General features: G+C 39.3%; 2 protein-coding genes and 1 non-coding gene across 3 annotated transcripts; all 3 read left to right on the top strand.

The window, feature by feature from the left end:
• The first annotated feature begins 193 nt into the window (after positions 1-193).
• LOC124289717 (cyclin-dependent kinase 5 homolog) lies at positions 194-3,640 on the top strand. The gene is made up of 4 exons (XM_046726349.1): positions 194-268; positions 430-520; positions 1,887-2,517; positions 3,100-3,640. Exons 2-4 carry the CDS (start codon positions 460-462, stop codon positions 3,587-3,589), a joined length of 1,182 nt encoding a protein of 393 aa, XP_046582305.1. The 5' UTR covers positions 194-268; positions 430-459; the 3' UTR covers positions 3,590-3,640.
• A 962-nt stretch (positions 3,641-4,602) lies between these two features.
• Positions 4,603-4,674, top strand: Trnae-uuc. The gene has a single exon. It is a non-coding gene; the product is annotated as a tRNA-Glu (tRNA).
• A 4,969-nt stretch (positions 4,675-9,643) lies between these two features.
• Positions 9,644-16,110, top strand: LOC124289711 (countin-1-like). Its single transcript, XM_046726342.1, has 7 exons — positions 9,644-9,790; positions 12,233-12,434; positions 13,099-13,234; positions 14,014-14,126; positions 14,637-14,732; positions 15,385-15,525; positions 15,977-16,110. Exons 1-7 carry the CDS (start codon positions 9,779-9,781, stop codon positions 16,060-16,062), a joined length of 786 nt encoding a protein of 261 aa, XP_046582298.1. The 5' UTR covers positions 9,644-9,778; the 3' UTR covers positions 16,063-16,110.
• Positions 16,111-17,788: the final 1,678 nt, after the last annotated feature.

Below are 17,788 nucleotides of genomic sequence, written 5' to 3'. Positions count from 1 at the left end.
TGTCAGAAATCAAGTACTGTCGCCCACATTTTGTATGTGTATGCATGCGTGCGTCCGTGTAAGCGTGCGTGTGTGAAACAATATTCCTGTTTGTGTCAGTAGCATGTGGGAACGGAAAGTGACACTCTCGTTCACGTCACAGAAACGACGAGATCACGTTTGTCTATGACGTCATCCCATTCTCTGTGTTTAGCGACATGAGAAAGTCGCAGTTAATCATTTCTCTTCATTACAAAGCCAGCATGTTGAACAGCTTAACTTGTGGACAGTAAGTACGACATTTATATAAATATTCAATTATGCTGCTTATGGCAAAATATCAGTTTGCATATTAATACTTCTATATAACGATATTAGTCGCATAAGAAGTTAATAATTGACGAGAGCGATTTACTAACTGACTAAAGTTCATATAAACTCTATTTTCAGTTGAAAGGGTGAAACCATTAATTCTACGAGATGGTCGAGTTGTGGATTACGTCTTCATCACTCCTCGCTGGAGCGTACGTTGCCTGGAAAGGTAAGAAAATATTAATATTTGAAACTTAATATTTAGAAACATGATCATATGCTCCATACTGGTTTTGGTTGGCATGTTTGTTTGTTTGCCAAAATTTGCCACGAAGATGTTAGATTATACAATACTATGTTCTTTGCTTGTGTTTGCCCTAGTTTGATATAGGATGTTTTGCATTAAAGATATTTTACCTATTTAACGTTACTTTCGAAATAAAAATTTCACAGCAGAACCTCTAAGGGAGAAAGAATATACATCATCATGATTGGTGTTAAATTCGTAGATGTCTAAAACTAATATTTTGCGACTACCCACAGCAAAATATCATATATTAAGGTACCTGTGTACAAACAACCTCAGCGTTTTAACTGTCTACGTTAAGTTATAGGAGTTACGGTCACCTTAGCGCTAAGATCGCTATGTACAACGGGACTCTGGACCCTAAATATTCTTTAAATGTCAACTGGCTCCTCAATAGAGAAATCAATGATTAACATAGTAGACAAAGGCCAAGGTTTAATAAAGTCCCAATTTAGACCATGAGATATGAGTAATTTAAGAATTGAGGAACTCCATCAAAACTCATTATGAAAGTTTTCACATATTTTCGTTTGAATGTGAATCAGACATTTTACAATAATTCAGGCTAAATGTGTCGTAAAGCTAGATAGGCTTCAGAAATTATTATGTAAAGTGAAACAGGAGCAAATCTTTCAGTCAAGTGGCTTTCTTAGGAAATATAGATAAAACACAGCAAACATGACATTTGGTAGAACAGTTTTGCTTGGGTCACGGGCAGTGTATGAAATAAAAAATAATACGAATTGCCACACGGACACCAGGACCCACAGACTTTACAGGAGCTGCGCGTCCTGACTAAACTCTTCAGGTCCTCACTTACACAATACCCTGAAGCTAATTCTTACAAATCAATATGCACGTTTTACTGCAAGTGATGAGGGCCGTGAATCTACCTGTCGCTGGTCTGCGGGCAGGCGCTTGTTTTAAACACTGGTCTAGGAAGCGCAAACACATACATTTTTCTTCAAGGTAGAAAAATCGGCCATTTTTATTTGTCACGTCAGCAGCCCGAAACTTGCAGGTGTAAGACAAACAGTCTGACAGTGATATAAACATATCTTGAAATATAACTAACGGTGTTAATCAAACATTTGATAAGTTTTCCTCAAATTGACATTTCCAGAGGGACAAACGGGTCCGTTATCCCACCTCGTCCTTTTTGCTCGATATAGATTTTGCTACATAAAACACGAACTGACACTGAACTGCAATTCTTTGAAGAATGGTTTCATAATACAACAAGTTATACTGAAGGAGAATAATAATTATACTTATTTAATAATTTCAGGTTACTGTTGGTTTCGACGCAAACCAAAGCAAGTTGTACGATGGGAGGTTATTCCCCCTGTAACCACACAAGGCATGTCACGTGACAGTAGCAGAAAGTCCTCAACCACCGACTCGAAGTCATCCTGTCACAGAGATGGATTCTCGGATCCCTTCTTCAGTTTCAGAAGTTCAACACCCAGGTCGACATGGTGCAAAAGATCTCATTCCATTAAACATCAAGCAAACAGATCCGATTTGAACAAGAACTCTCCAGGAAGGATCTTGTGCCAAGTGCCAACTATAATTAAGTCAGATCCAACTCTGGCTTCAGGGGAACCATTCAAAGAGACGAAGCATGGATTGTTGATGGAGGAGGACTTCAGGGACATGTACGAGATCCTGTGTCAAGTTGGGAGGGGTACCTTCGGCTCGGTGTACAAAGCGATGAAGCTGGACACACTAGATGTTGTGGCCGTAAAACGAGTGAGGCATGAAGGTGATGTAGACTTTGCTTTGACAGAGGTGGATATACTCAAATCACTACAGAACTGTCCCAACATCGTTCGTCTATTGGACTGCTTTCACCTCGAGTCTGAGATAATCATCATCATGAACCTAGCCTCTGGTAGCCTCAAAGATGTAGATATTGTGTGAGTGTATTTGTTGTATGTCTCCAGTTCGTTTTGTTAACCAAACATCTGATATTGGCTTGGATTCGTTGGGGTTGAAAATGAAAATCGTACACATGCAAATTTAACGTCATACGCCAATCATCTTTCTAGAGCGATTACTGTACAAACAACTATGGTCATAAGAAAGTGCAAGTGGTGATGCGCTCACAAAACATTATTATCATATCAACATTGATTGACTTCGATATCTCACATTTTTTTCAATCGTAAATTGAAAATGAAGTTCCCTACATTTTGTAAGAGTATATAATGGGGCCTTCTTTACATATTTATTGATATCGTATGTAAACATCATGTCGTTCTTGTGTGTTTCACCAAAGTGGTAACGTGTGGACTGTCCTCCCACAGCACGCATCTGTAATAATGATGATGATGATGATGATGATATGGATAATAATGCTTTAGTGCTATCGCGTCATACCTCCACCCCCGTGAAGGGGTGTGCTATGGTGCTATGCTTACGGAATATTGTACAGAGCGCCGTTACCTCACTGAAACTTTCTCCTTAGAGCATTAATATTTTGTTCCGTTTCATTTCAGACACAGAGATTCTGAGTATATCATGAGCCTTTTTCTGGACATCCAGACGGCGGTAGGCTTTCTCCACGACAACATGATCGCCCACAGAGACTTGAAACCTGCAAACATCCTAATAGAAGGAAACATGGCAATCCTCGCTGATTTCGGCTGCGCAAAGAACGTCCGGGGGGTTTGCGGAATGGAGATGTATGTGACGAGCACTGCAGGAACATATGCCTATATGGCACCCGAGGTTCTCAGCAATGTTTGCCAGTATTCTGCCATCAAGGCTGACGTGTGGTCCCTCGGTTGTATAATCTACTATCTGCTGACGGGGGAAGATCTATATATCGGCGAGTGTGCGGAGTTCACCGTCGTGGAGCACGCTGAAACAGCGGTGGAGTTGCCTGAGTTTGTAGAGACCAGTGCCATCACCTCTAGTCTGGCTGACAGTATGAAGGCAGCCCTACAGTACGATCCCACAAACCGCCCTCCTGCTTTAATGCTGTGAAGTTTGGACACGATACCATATACCGGTCCTGCTACAACATTCAAGCATCGATCTACGCTACTTATTGATAGCCAATACTGTATCGAAATAAGTCAGTCTGTGTTAATCGATATATTTTCATAAAAATGCATTCGTATTTAGAAACTATATATTGATTTCATTTTATGAAGGTTTAAATATGTAATAATATTCCAATTATTGTGTTTAAGATCAATTAGTTGAAAATATTGCATATTCTTAAAATATACGATTTGGCTTAATTTGTTAGATAACTTCATTAAATTGTTAATCAATTGTCAATCAGTCATAAGCGGTAGACAAACCGAATTAAATGTATATACTTGTGTTGTATATATTGTTTGTTACTCAGCCTCTGTAAATATAATCTTGAGAGATATGATTAATCAGTTATTTTACATAGTTATACAAGCTTACATAGTTACATAGTATGTACAAGCTCATATCAACACACTTGCCTGTTTCATTGACATTCATATACTTGGTGTGTTGTCGAAATGAATGGAATATTGAACGACAAACCACGTTGTTGTTGTTGTTTTTTAAGACATGGGCGTTACTACTGTAGAGAAATGTGGTCGGTTGACGAAAAGGTTTATAACATATAGCACTACAGTTCACCACGTTCAGCAAGTTGGATATTAAAAACCTGAGTAATTTGGACATAAGCAAGGCGCTGGAAGATATTGGCCTTTCGCGTGGGTTTTCAACTTTTCCACATGCAAAATAATTATGTTGTTGATATGCACAATAAAATTAAGTGGGACCTTGAACCAAGAGCCGTCAGCGTAGAGTGGATATATAGAACCAAGACTCGGACTGGGTCAAGTACAGCGACACAGTTTTCGCTCACGGATGTTTACATCCGCACGGGGTTACCTCCCTTTATGAATGCAGTTTCGCGCTGGTCACAGATGAGTCATCTTATCGTAGTGATCGCTACCGCGCACGGCGAAGTCATAGATACACTATTTTGCCTCAACCTTTCTCAGCGATCCATTGTGGTCTAGTGGTTAGGATTCCTGGCTTTCACCCAGGCGGCCCGGGTTCGATTCCCGGCAATGGAACGTAATATTTTTTTTTTTTTTACTTTTTAAAAAATCTTTTGAAGATATTTCTAATGCTTACAACTTGCCAAATATCAACGAAACTAATGATGACGATATCTGGGTATAATCCTTTTTGATAAGGATCAACATACGATTATCCCTTTCACAGTTTAAACTCCCATCAGTCAACCTGAAGTATCGGTCAGCTTTAAATACACGGACATTAAATAGAGTTGCAGTTATGTGAAGAGAAAAGATTTTGCTACATAAAGAATAGAAAAACTCAAATGAACATCAGTTACTTCCCGTACGATTGCCGTTATATACTGGGTTAACGCCGCGACTTTGTGTCCATAAGCAAAATTACAGTTGAACTACAAAATACGTATAATTATGAATTTTCTCTGTTTTGTTCTCTTAGTCGATAAAGATAGTAAACTGGATAGCGCATCTGACATTCAAGAAACAGTAAATAACACCAGGGAGACTCTATAAGGTTGTAGAGTATCCCTGATAACACACAGCAGAAACCAAACGAACCATATAAATGTGTAAACAGCAGTTACATTATACGGGAGAGAAACAGATTCAAGCATAAGCCGTGTCTTCATCTGTGTATCAATAGGCATATACAATAGAAATGCCCATTTATTATTATTATTTATATATAATTAGGTTAAGTGGTGGATTTCCCCAATCTGAGACATGTAAGCTTATTCCCGTGGAAGCTCGTCCAGATGTCTAATCGGGCTAGCAGCGAATGAGACATCACCCTTGTTGAAAGTCTGCCTGGACACTCATTGTTATTTCGTCACCATATTTGTTCAAATGTCTCCCACCGAGTAGTACAAAGCAAAGTATGAATAGTTTACCAGAAACCTTCCCCAATTTTGAACTCATTTTGATAGGAGCGTGCACCGACGTCCCACTTATGTAAACTAAACTGTTTTATATACGGGGAAAAGATCCACACGTACAGAGGTCTACAAGCACAGTTATGGGAATTGGTACTCAGACAGTCCCCTATAAATAATGTCGCAATGTAATGGAAAAGACCTCAGGCGCGCACCTGACGTTTGGTGTCTTGCAACAACTATTTAGCAGCGCTTACAAACATCTGAGATTAAAGCTAATATACCGTCAATATATATACTTACTTGTATATTTATTTTTGTATGTAATGAATGTGCACGCTGTGGTTACTGTAATGGCCGTTATCATCTATACCACTATAAATATCGAGATGGAAATTCAGAGAGCAATCGAGGTGATAACTATACAAAGGTACCCTTACTTGTAGTTTTTAACCCTTGCTTTACTCTTATATGAGTAAATATAGGAAGAAATACCTTGAGATATGTATTTGCAACTAAAAACACCTATTACCTAAGGCCGGTGCTGTTGTGGAATTAAATATCTATCTTAATGATACACACATAACAATGAGATTGACGAATCTCTAATGAAAAGTGACAACTGATGTCACAAGTCGAAAAGTGTGAGTGAGTGAGTTTGGTTTTACGCCGCTTTAGCACTATTCCAGCAATATCACGTCGGGGGACAACAGAAATGGGCTTCACTTATTGTACCCATGTGGGGAATGGAACCCGGGTCTTCGGCGTGACGAGCGAACGCTTTAACCACTCGGCTATCCCCACCGCCCCTCGGAAATAGTAGCGAATAGTAAACGTTGCATGCGTTTGCAACGGAAGAATAAGTTTCCACTGAGTACGGATTATACACGATTAGCCAGACATTAGTACATATATAGGTAAAATTCCCTCCCCTGTGCCAGATTGAAGACATGACCTATGGTGTTTCAACAAGGCCGTAGAGCTCCCCGCTGTACCAACCAATTGTCTAATGATAACAGCACACAGCAGGCAAATGTGACCTTGGACAGGTTCGAACCACGACCTGTATACAGTGCCAGGTGTTATTTATCACTATATATTAGTTTTCGTGATACGTGTCAGCGTGAGGCATATTTATCATGACACACTTTGATAAACGGTTTGTACAGGTTTCAACGCGTTAATGTTTGGGCAGAGCATGATAGTAATCAAAAGAGCTTTAGAATAATTCTAACTTTAGTGATAACGCCATATCTTTTAGCCATTATCTTGATGTCTGTGACCAATACAACAATATTTCACGGTACATTTGTCTGGAATAAGTAAAAAAAAACATTTTGACAGTTGTCACCGAAAATGAAAGAAGAAGAACGTTATGAATTGTGTATTATTCTGAGTGTTTTCGTGGTAAAAGCAAATACATTTCTCGTCTGACAGTCGGCATAACTAAGATGTACTTGTACTGAGAAATAATAGGTCAGGAACAAAAAATAACTTTCATCTTGACTCCCTATGTCTCAGACACCACGCAGGCGATCCCGGGTCCAAACTGTCCGACAGTTCCTAATGCTTGTTGTGAAACGGGGAACGGGTGGTCATGTTCTGTGACAGGCTGACTGCGTTGGTCGTTGCTCACTCTTTCATGCTCTATTTCGTCTGACTGAGTTTCAAGCAGCTGTCTTGATATGAGGTGATATCGATCACTGTGGCGTTAAACGCTGTTAAATAAGTCAAACTGAATAGCCTCTGATTCACAGGACGAAAAGCGTGCAGGTTGTACGTTGTACATTTCCAACGGACAATTCTCGAGCTTAACAGTTGCAATTAAGAGTAATCGTCATCGACGCAGGTATGCATGCACCTCTCTTTTGCACCTCATTTATTTTGAATGCCATTATCTTTATGTAAATTCGCTTCATTTCAAGCATTAATCCTTAATTCTACATCAGTCACCAGTCTCAGATATTTAACCTACAGTGCAGTCTCCTGTTTTGTTGAAAAAGATCACTCACTTGAAAGAAAACGCAAAACTGCCAAGACAAGCTTGTCCTGCAGTTCACTAACATGACTGGACCACACCTTGTTCATGACCGTTGTTGCAGCGGTGGTATTTATCAGCATTAAATATTCATACATCACGATTCTTGGGTTTTTATCTACCAAAATATGATTTGGAAATGTAATGCCGCTGATTATATGAAAGAACGGGATTGTGTTGATCAGTAATGAACGGTGGTATATGCCTGTGAGGTTCGTGGAGAAAGATAAAGGAGATTATCTCTTAAGAGCACCTGAACTTTGAGTTCTCTGACAAATGAAAATGGTATGGAGACGCATATATGCCAAATCACAACACGGATTAGCTGAATGTATATTGCAAGTTATAAATGCTTCTAAATAAACATGGTTTCCAATATAGACACGGTTCACCAAGCTTACTGCTTTGATATTCAGGTCCTGATTCAGATGAGATGCCATAACTGATCCACCGAATAGTTTAACCAATATTGAAGCATAATTTGTCTATATTACCTTCAGATGTGAACACAACTTTTAGTGTTATGAAACAAAGACGATTCATTTGAGAAGGAGAAAATGTTATTGTTTCAACTGCAGAGTAGCCATGCATATAAGCGTTGTAGTCACTGGTATGTGATTCCTCTATAGATCCCGAAACTGCTGTTTGTGTGTTATCGTCAACAAATCAAGTTCTTTGTTTACAGATGGCGCCAAGCAGTACTGAAACTACGGATGGTAGTTATCTGACGTACTAATAGTTAGTGAATGAATGTTGTTTTACGCCAAAATAATCATAGTCCTGCTATACAAACCAGTGTTTGATATTTTGAACCATGGGTTGGTTGATTGGTTGGTTTGTTGTTTAACACCGCGCTCAGAAATATTCCAGCTATATATGGCGGCGGTCTGTAAGTAATGGAGTCTGGACCAGGCAACCCAGTGATCAACAGCATGATCATCGATCTACGCAATTGGGATATGATGGTATGTGTCAACCAAGTCAGCGAGCCTGACCACCCGATCCCGTTAGTCGCCTCTTTCGACAAGCATGGGTTACTGAAGACCAATTCTAACCCGGATCTTCACGGCCGTTGGGAGCCAGTGCCACACAATCACCTATGTCACTGAGTAAGGCCACCTTGTCCCTTTAGACAGTTTCGTAGTTATTTGGGAATATCTTAGAAGTCTTGTGAGAAGATCTTTCTTCAAAATGGTTTATATCAAGTTAGATTGTTTTGAAATAAATATCTAATTCTAAGCAAACCGTCAATGGCGCGGTTCTGGAGGAATTTGGAGGGCCAGGGAATGACATTGACGTTTGCATTGGCGAGATAGGCATCTGTTGAGAGTTGTGTTGAAACAGCTCCCTCTGGCGGTTAAAACGTGGGATGAAGTGAGGTCGCAGGATTTGGTCGATGTAGCGATTTGCTGTAAGATTGCCTTGGACCATCATTGGCTCTGATCTATCCGTGTAGGACATGGCTCCCCACAGCATGACACTTTCTCCAGCAAATCTGTCCACCTGTCGATCGCAGTACGGCACAAAACGTTGTGTCGACGTCGATAGACAGTGGCTGAGCGGGTTAGGCGGCTGACTTTCTAAATGCATTGTGTATTCATAGTAGCATTATATCTTGGCATGTTTTTATCTTCGTTTACGTCGTTAATTTCGTAATGAAATGATGCATTTGTTCTGGACTTTTACAGTCGATGTATCTACTCATGTTTCCGACACAATGCACGTGCATTACATAGAAAACTTTTTCTGCATGCAATTTTCATGTATCGTTTTCATTTTTTATGACAAACGTTTATAAACACATTTTGGGATGCGTTTGCGCGCAATACACAACATCCGCGACATGCTTAACGGGATTCAAACACAGGAATTGTCAAAATATGTCAAAAGGAACTGCTAAAAAGGCCTGTGCGTTTCTTTTTTTTTGAAGAGTGTATTATATCTAGGCGAAAGTGTATATGTTTTCACATGGTAAAATTTCAACAGTGAGATAAAGATGAACGGAATAGACATAAGAGACACTTGCAGAAAGATATACCATCAAGGCAGGGAAGGAATAACCTGTGCATACAAATATCAGTTTGGTTGGATTTTCAGACAGGGAAATCATAGTAAATTTCCATTTAGCAGATCAATGTTCCAACTGGGCTTCCATACATCAGGCTTTATAAGGCAACAGCTCCGGTAAGCGTCTCTTCCTTGCTGTATACCTGGCTGGGATATACACACAATGAACACCAAGGTAACTCATGCTGATGATTGTACTTTTTCTTCCCTAGTTTAATCTGCTATTAATAGTATATGATGCACTTCTTGAAAGTGACAATGTCAATTTGTAATATGGATAGACAATGCCTTTTCGGAATTGGTCAAATATTAACATGTGTCGATTTATCTTTTGTCTGTTTATGTTTCACAAAGAAGTTTAATTGATATAACCGAAGCATATAAAGCATTCCATACACTGATTTGGTTTTGACTAACCATGCCTTTCTTCACATAATTTGCTTTACATGCATTAGGGAATTGTACATACACCGCCAAATAATTGACAAGTGTCAGTGTGTTTCGTAAATGTTTCTAATAAACGAACGTAAGTGTTTATTTTTACTGTCTTATATATTTGTGACGGGTGCCACAGGTGGGGCAGGCCATGCTCATCTTTTCCCAAACATCCTGTATCGTCAATATTTGATAGTAATTCATATAGACATGGATACCGTACAGTAGGCTGGAATCACCCCTTGGGATTTTTCGAATTGTCGTTTTTATTAGCCATATTGACTACAGCCAACATCTGCAAATAATCTGTGGGTTTGTTTTGCAAACAAACTGTGAGATCATTTGCAACTGTCGCTATTACAGGGCTTATCACGTTCAAAGCATTTTCCTGCTCCTATCTAAATGTAAATGCTATGACCTTTCAGCTGAAATGAATTATTAAACTAAATATTAAACGTTAGAAAATATGGAAAGCGAGGATATATGACATACACTAACTTTCATTGCCTCGTACTTCGAGTCACAAATATTGAAAATCAAATGCAGTTTCAACTTTTTGAAGACAACATATCTCTTTTATAATCAATGATATATCACCACACTTAAAACATCTGACTACTTTTGGACCAATGTATATTTTCTCATAGGTAATATTTTCCAAGACAATCCATGCGAGGATAATGAAAATCAAATAAAATGTTATCACTGATAACACAGTATATAGATCCACCTCGTTCTACGCGTATTTCTTGCGAATGTCAAAGGGACTCGTCTAACGTCACGTAGTTCATGATAAACCTATTTCAGTGTGCTAAACATATGTATCCATACTGATCTCGCTCTGTTCTCCTGACAGGTGTCTGAGAATAATTCCAAGCACAATATCGTGAATATGATACACATTGTAACACTTATGGAATACACTTTTCTATTTTGTGGAGCAATATACTTATTACTGAGTCAGTTTAGTAAAACGAAACCATTAACACACACAATACAAAGGATGTTTTATACTGCGATATTCAGTAGGCTCTGTAGCTAACAAATTCGAACTAGTACTGGCCAAATTTAATGGGCAGCCATTGACCAAGTGTACCATGAAGCCCGCTAAACGAATCTTGTCTCGTTAAATTATCAACTCGAAAATGTAAAACCCAACCACAGGTTCTGAATTGTGATAAATGGTGCTGTTCATAAATCTTGATTGACAATAATTTTTTAATGTAACCTGTAACCTGTATGTATGACTGTATGTATGTATGTATTTGTGTGTGTGTGTGTGTGTGCGCGCGCGCGCGTGCATGCATGTGTGCATTACTGCATGCACGTATAAACACCCACCTTATAGTTGCATTTACTAGTATATACATTATGGTAGTTACATCTAGTGAGTGACTTAATATTTATCGTCACATCGGCAATATTTCAGCCATATCGTGACGAGAACAGTTTATAAGTTACATCTAGATGTTATACACTAAATAATGACTTCATCGGGTACAGTCTTTTAATTGTCCTTGTCCGAAGTAGTCAAAAGTAAAATGTAAACACGCGTATACACACTGTACATCAAAAGAACCCTGCGAGAACGCTCATGTACTTTAATAGCTCTTACTAGACACGCCATGGTACACCCGAATGGTAACTACAAGGTACAGTCAAGTAAATGGGAAAATGTTTTCGTATAGCTGGTTTACATGTCAAATCTCAGTAATATATCGTGCTAATAAAATCATGTGGTAAATAGTTTTCTTTACTAATTGTTATGTGAGCCTCAACGTCGTGTTCATTGCATCCTGTGTATAAATGTAATAGATATCTGATTACATCTGAACAGTGAAAGCCACACATATAAAAAAGTTGATGTCAGTAACTCTGCAACAGATACGTAGAGATAGGAAATACCCTAGGGATTTCTGGACCTGAATAGATCCTAGTACCTCATGAGTCAGAGCAGGTTCCAAGTACATAACGCTTGTATCTGTGGGGATCCCTAGTACCTCATGGTTGTCGTAATTGGTATATAGGTATGGCGTTACGCCGTACCCTACCGATGATAATTATTGTTTATGAGTGCGTTCAGTTACTGGTTTGTCCAGTTCAGGACACTAATATTAAACCAGTCGCAGTTCCTCTGCCTGTCTTCAGATTGTATGATACAGGTATTTATTTTTCTTTTCAGTGTGTAGCAATATTTTTGGCGGCTATGGTGGGGGCACAATGCCTCCCCAGCTTTGTCCAACCATCCCGCCATTCAAAGAAGACACACCACGTCACCATGACAAAACAAATCCCGCCCTTTGGAGGGGTAGCCCTCGACCTTTGTCCAACCTGTGTCCAGTTCACTGGAGAAGCCATTGATCAACTTCTGAACATCATTCTCAGTAAGTGTCCTTGTTGGGGCTTGTGATCGTGGATGTTCTGCAATACAAAAGTCGTACCTAATCTCAAGAGTATCCATGTTAGCATAAATCCCTTAAACCACGTACTGAGAATCGACAGTGATCCTTGGCCTGTCAGTGACATATTGAGTTTGTGACCGTAGTGACTTTCGTATTTTGGCCTGCCTTCTCTCTCAGTAACGAACTCTTGTCCTTCTGGGCCTAGATTTTCGAAGCTCTCTTAGCGCTAAGATAGTCTTAAGTGCCATTCATTAACATTAACTTACGACTATCTTAGCGCTAAGAGAGCTTCGAAAATCCAGGCCCTGGATTACTATTCAAAGTAACTGTTACCTCCCCGACAAGTTGAGCAACTAAAACATAGATCGACACATACGATGCAATTCAAAAGTAAGCTCATTGAGTCCAAGGTTCGAGATTGCACTGTATCTAGATGAGCGGACAAATGTATATGCATATATGTAATTAGACGATCAGGCGATTCCAACTCTTTTCATGTAGTTTTGTGTATCATATTGAGAACATATTTATACATATTCATGGATGTCTTGAAAGACGCCTGAGACTTATCTTGATGTTCAGCCATGATGTAAGTTATCACAGGGATTACAACGGAGTATAGGAAACGTTGATGCACTTCCTGCAGATCTTGGAGTAGTTGGTTCCTGTGAAAAACTGTGCGCAGCTCTTGGTCAGAAGACAGGAAGTCAAGCCTTGGCGGTCGTCTGTGATCTTCTCTGTGACATTGCTGGTATTGATGAGTTTGTGAAGCTCATTCAGAAGTGAGTATAAACACGGGTTTATTTAACGAAAATTCAGGTTAAATATAGGAGTGTTGTATGGTCCTCGCCAGCTAAAATAGTATCACGAAGCATAGCAATTATTCCTTAGGGAAGATTTCTACACGTATCATAATACCTATAATGCGATAAAGAATTTACTTTACGTTGTGACAAACAAAATAAACTGCGTTTTTCAAGAAATGTGAATTTTTCTGGAGATTAGCATGATTTGGGTTTTTTATGAGAATATAGGAATAAAGGTGGCCTACTCAATTCTAGAATAATTGGTCTAGATGGTCTCAGCTCCTGACATTATTATTTCTTCTGGGACCCCTTATGATTTTATTTTTTATTTTAATACTTACTTTTTTATACTTATATATAATATACACACACGCGCGCGAAATATGACATTCGATTATTTGACATGTGCGATTTGGTTCGCTGTCTTATTCATAGTGCTTAGGTGAGCAGCTAACAAACGCTAATATCGTGCTTGTCTGACGAGTCCCTCGACGTGGATTTAGTTGATATCATCAAAATATACCAGGCTTTAGTATCAGTATTGCCAGCATCACGAACTAGGTCGACAGTCACTGTACCTGCATGCATGGTTGTTTCTTTCAGTTCATGCTGGTAATGCACGCATGTCACACAACACATAGTTACGTAAACATGTCTTAATTCTAAAGAAGTTGCTTTGAAAATATACGTTTGCATTAAAGAAAAGAAATATACCTAATCCCTCCTCAGTGAACTATTTTCACTTTTCTTTGCAGAGCTGACCTTGACCCTATCTACTTCTGTGAACTTCTTAATGTGTGCCCCATTTTTGATGACGGTGATGCCAAAATCACGGAGCTTCAAATCGTCCCAGCATCAGGGCCCCAAGGTAGGTCAGCTACTGCTACTCACTAATATGGTCAAATGACACGTTTATTTCACGGAATGACAACGTTGATAGTTCAATGAAAGGCGCACTCAAGATGATGAACAGCATTAGGCCATGGGAATAGAAATATGTTGTCTGGCAAGACAATTCTGTCAATTATTCTGTTCATTATGTATTTTCTTTCCGATCTACGTGATGTTACTCTGTATCTTTAAGCCACCTGAAAGTAGTTCCGGTATAAAGTGTAATCTCACTCTAGTGGGGTATGAATATATATCACCGTATTCCATCACTATATATAACATAAACCCCCACCCCACCCCAAAGAATGAGTTCTTTCTCAATGAGGTTGCCAAGAACACCACCGGTATACTGTTCTTCTCACATGGATTGGAGAATGCAGTTTCGAACTGAGAAATATATGTATCCAACTATGATACTGCTCCTGTGCGGAGAAACCACCAGAGGAGGTAATGCTTGGTAATGGCTTGATCCTTCATTATACTTCAGGTCAGAAAACAATCAACTTTTCTTTCACCTCCAAGAACGGGACCGGAACCGGAGAGATCGTCGTTGTGGTAGATACACTTGATGGGCTTCCAATTGGTAAGTGTCCAACCGCCAATGATATTCAGCCCCCAGGACCTAGACTGGGGACCTAGCAACCTGTGTTGGTCTTACGAGGCGACTTAATAGATTGGGTGGTCAGATTCAACGATTTGGATTATTGCTTGTCATCGTACCTCCATCTCGTTGGATCGTTCTTCGCTCGTCCCATCTGGCCTATTGATAAATGGATTTAACAAGAGGCAAACAAACACGTTTTCCAGATTCTGTTTAGACAGTGCAGGCAGTTGTCTACCTGACTTGTAGCCAGTATCATACTTTATAAGGTAAAATACAGAGATGTCACAAACCTTTGACTCAACCATACAGACGATTTAACTGTGTGGCCAAGGTAAACTGGCTAAGTATTAATAACTATGAATGGTTCGATCCCTGAAGACACAACATTCATGGTTTTCTTGACATTCCCAATACTACAGACTCCTTCATACACGACTACAACTTGTCCCTGTATATGTTTTATGGTAATGCGATGTCACATGTTACTATCGGCCCTGCGACCTAAACTAAATATAACTGGGTGTAATAATTATCGGCACTCGTTACATTGACGATGATCACCATAAGGTCGAATATTTTGTTTCCACTGAATGTCCAGTAGTGTAATCCACGTTTACTTATCCATCCACAGAGGATAGTTTCCTGAACCAGAAGTCTCCAGCAGGCACCTACCCAACTCGTATGACTCTGAAGGCTGAGCCCGACCCCAACTGTGACCCGTCCCAGGGACCCTGCGAGCAGTGGCTACCAGGAAACTACACCCTCCGTGTTGGTGAGTGCAAGATGCAATTAACTACCCGGGTCTGGCATTTGGTTCTCTACATTTGGCAGGTTGGAAATCTCTTCGAAAACAACACCAGGATCTCCTTGTCGGATTTTGATGAGCCTAGATCTGGATGTGGGGAACTCTGTTGGTTGTTTCGTACGCTCGTCGTGTTAAAGGCCTGAGTTCCATTTTTACACAAAGGTGTACAATCTGCGAAGCGTATGTCTTAACATTTGGTACAATGAATGGGAGTTTGTGTTACAGTCTGAAATCTTTGCAATTCAGCTTTGTGAAATGGACGCCACATCAATTTGATAATTATTATGTTGGATCAATATGTATCTTAAACTAAACAGGCTGGCAAGATTCAGGGCATTGCATATTACTGCATAGTAACCCGAAAATGTGAAATCTCATAATGTATATATTCCAGATAGCATATATCATATTCCTTCAGATATCTGCAATGGTGAGTGCGGCAGCGACCATCCCCACAGCAAGATCTACGACAGACGTTCCATCTCTTTCCGCATCACTGAATAGATGTGTCGTGTTGGAAGGATGTACATGTAATAAATATGAAATATGTAACACCTTTCTTGATCTTTTTCCTTTTACCGAACATACGACGTTTAATATTTTTGTGACAACTCCTGTCCTTTACTCTAAGACCGTTTCATCACACGACAGAGTGGGTATTTCACACACACCATGGACAATGCTATAATTCTTGCTCTGCTGTATCGAAGTGTTCAGTCGATCCCCAACGACTAAAGAGATTTGATTGCATGAATTCAGTTATTTTCTAGAAAGACTATTCTGATCTCACTTTTACAATCTTCAAAATCATATTTGTTTATAAACAGTTTGCAGACATATATTACCCGTAAAACATATAGATTTAAAAGAATAAGATACTAGATATTAGGAAGATGAGGAGGACTATTTAATGGTATACAAACCTTTCCACAACCCAAATAGGAATCCTTAGAAGGCAGACCTACTCTAGCCGATGACCGGGATTTCTGCCACTGAGCATCGTTTTAGGTGCCATCTTCTGGTGGATGGCTTTGGTGGTTTCAGCTGGAGACACTTAATGACAGCTAGGTAGTCGATGAACACTGCCATCAGCAGAGATAGAAATATACTGCTTGGTTGTGTAAATGACTCAGCTGCCAACTGTATGCATGGGAGAAAACGTGTATTGTTATTAAGAAGTCGTTGCTATACATCTAATGCGACATAGTTTGATATTTGATATCAACATTGTTCATCAAAGCATGTTATCCAAGAATACCTGGAATGAAATATAATTACAGCATACACCTGGTTCTGCTTTCTGTTGTGCTTTCATCTTTTTCACATGAAGGAAACTCATACCGTAATATAAACATTCATCAAAATTACTGTATGTCTGACTCTGCCTATTGCTTCCTTAGCTAATTAAAATCCCTTAAAAATTAAAATAAAAACTTTCATTCCCATACTCGACATAAATTATCATAAATGTCCACCTGATGTATGCAATATTTCTTCCCCTGAGACCCGTCCTTCACCCATTTAGAGTTCTGAGTGTTCAAGTTGGCTATTGTTTCAAAGAATAAAAAAACATAAGCGGAAGTTTTTTTTTGCTTGATGAATATGTGGAGGTTGTGTTCTATGCTACGACATTTATATTTCCTCTAAAGTCAAACGGACAAACCACAGCCTAACGTGAGAAAATACAGTACTGAAGCAAGACTAGCCTCCGGTGTTTCTGATCCACAATCGATTACGTGCATGTCGTATACCTGAAATGGTGCTGAATGCAGCAATGAATAACAAACAGTCATTAACAAAAATTAAAAACTTCGTAATATTGGCCATCGGGTTTTATAAATAAATTATAAGGTAACGATACACAAAGAGCCTGTACGTCCGTTACATTATGTCGTGTCTAGTTCAGGGCGATGCAGTGTATACATTGAGAAATGAAGATCACATCCATGTTATGTTTCTAAATAAAATGCCATTCATAGAACCTAACACATTTCTCACATGCCATAAAATGGTGATAATTCCCTGGAGATTTCGGACTAAAGTAAAATGTATATTTGTCATATAAGGGTTTTGGAGAGGCACTAGATAGTTGATAAAGAGGATTGTAGGGTGTGGATGCAGGTTTCAGTCGGCTTACCCATTATCAGGATGAGGAACTAACTGCGGAATGAACATGTTATGAACATAACAGCTGTGAATTTCCTTTTAGGAGAACCAGATACATACATAT

The sequence above is a fragment of the Haliotis rubra genome, unplaced genomic scaffold, assembly GCF_003918875.1.
Source record: "Haliotis rubra isolate DU_JTF1 unplaced genomic scaffold, ASM391887v1 Scf447, whole genome shotgun sequence".
NCBI lineage: Eukaryota > Metazoa > Mollusca > Gastropoda > Lepetellida > Haliotidae > Haliotis > Haliotis rubra.
Note: the sequence above shows the minus strand (reverse complement) of the source record. Positions and strands in the feature narration are given on the sequence as shown.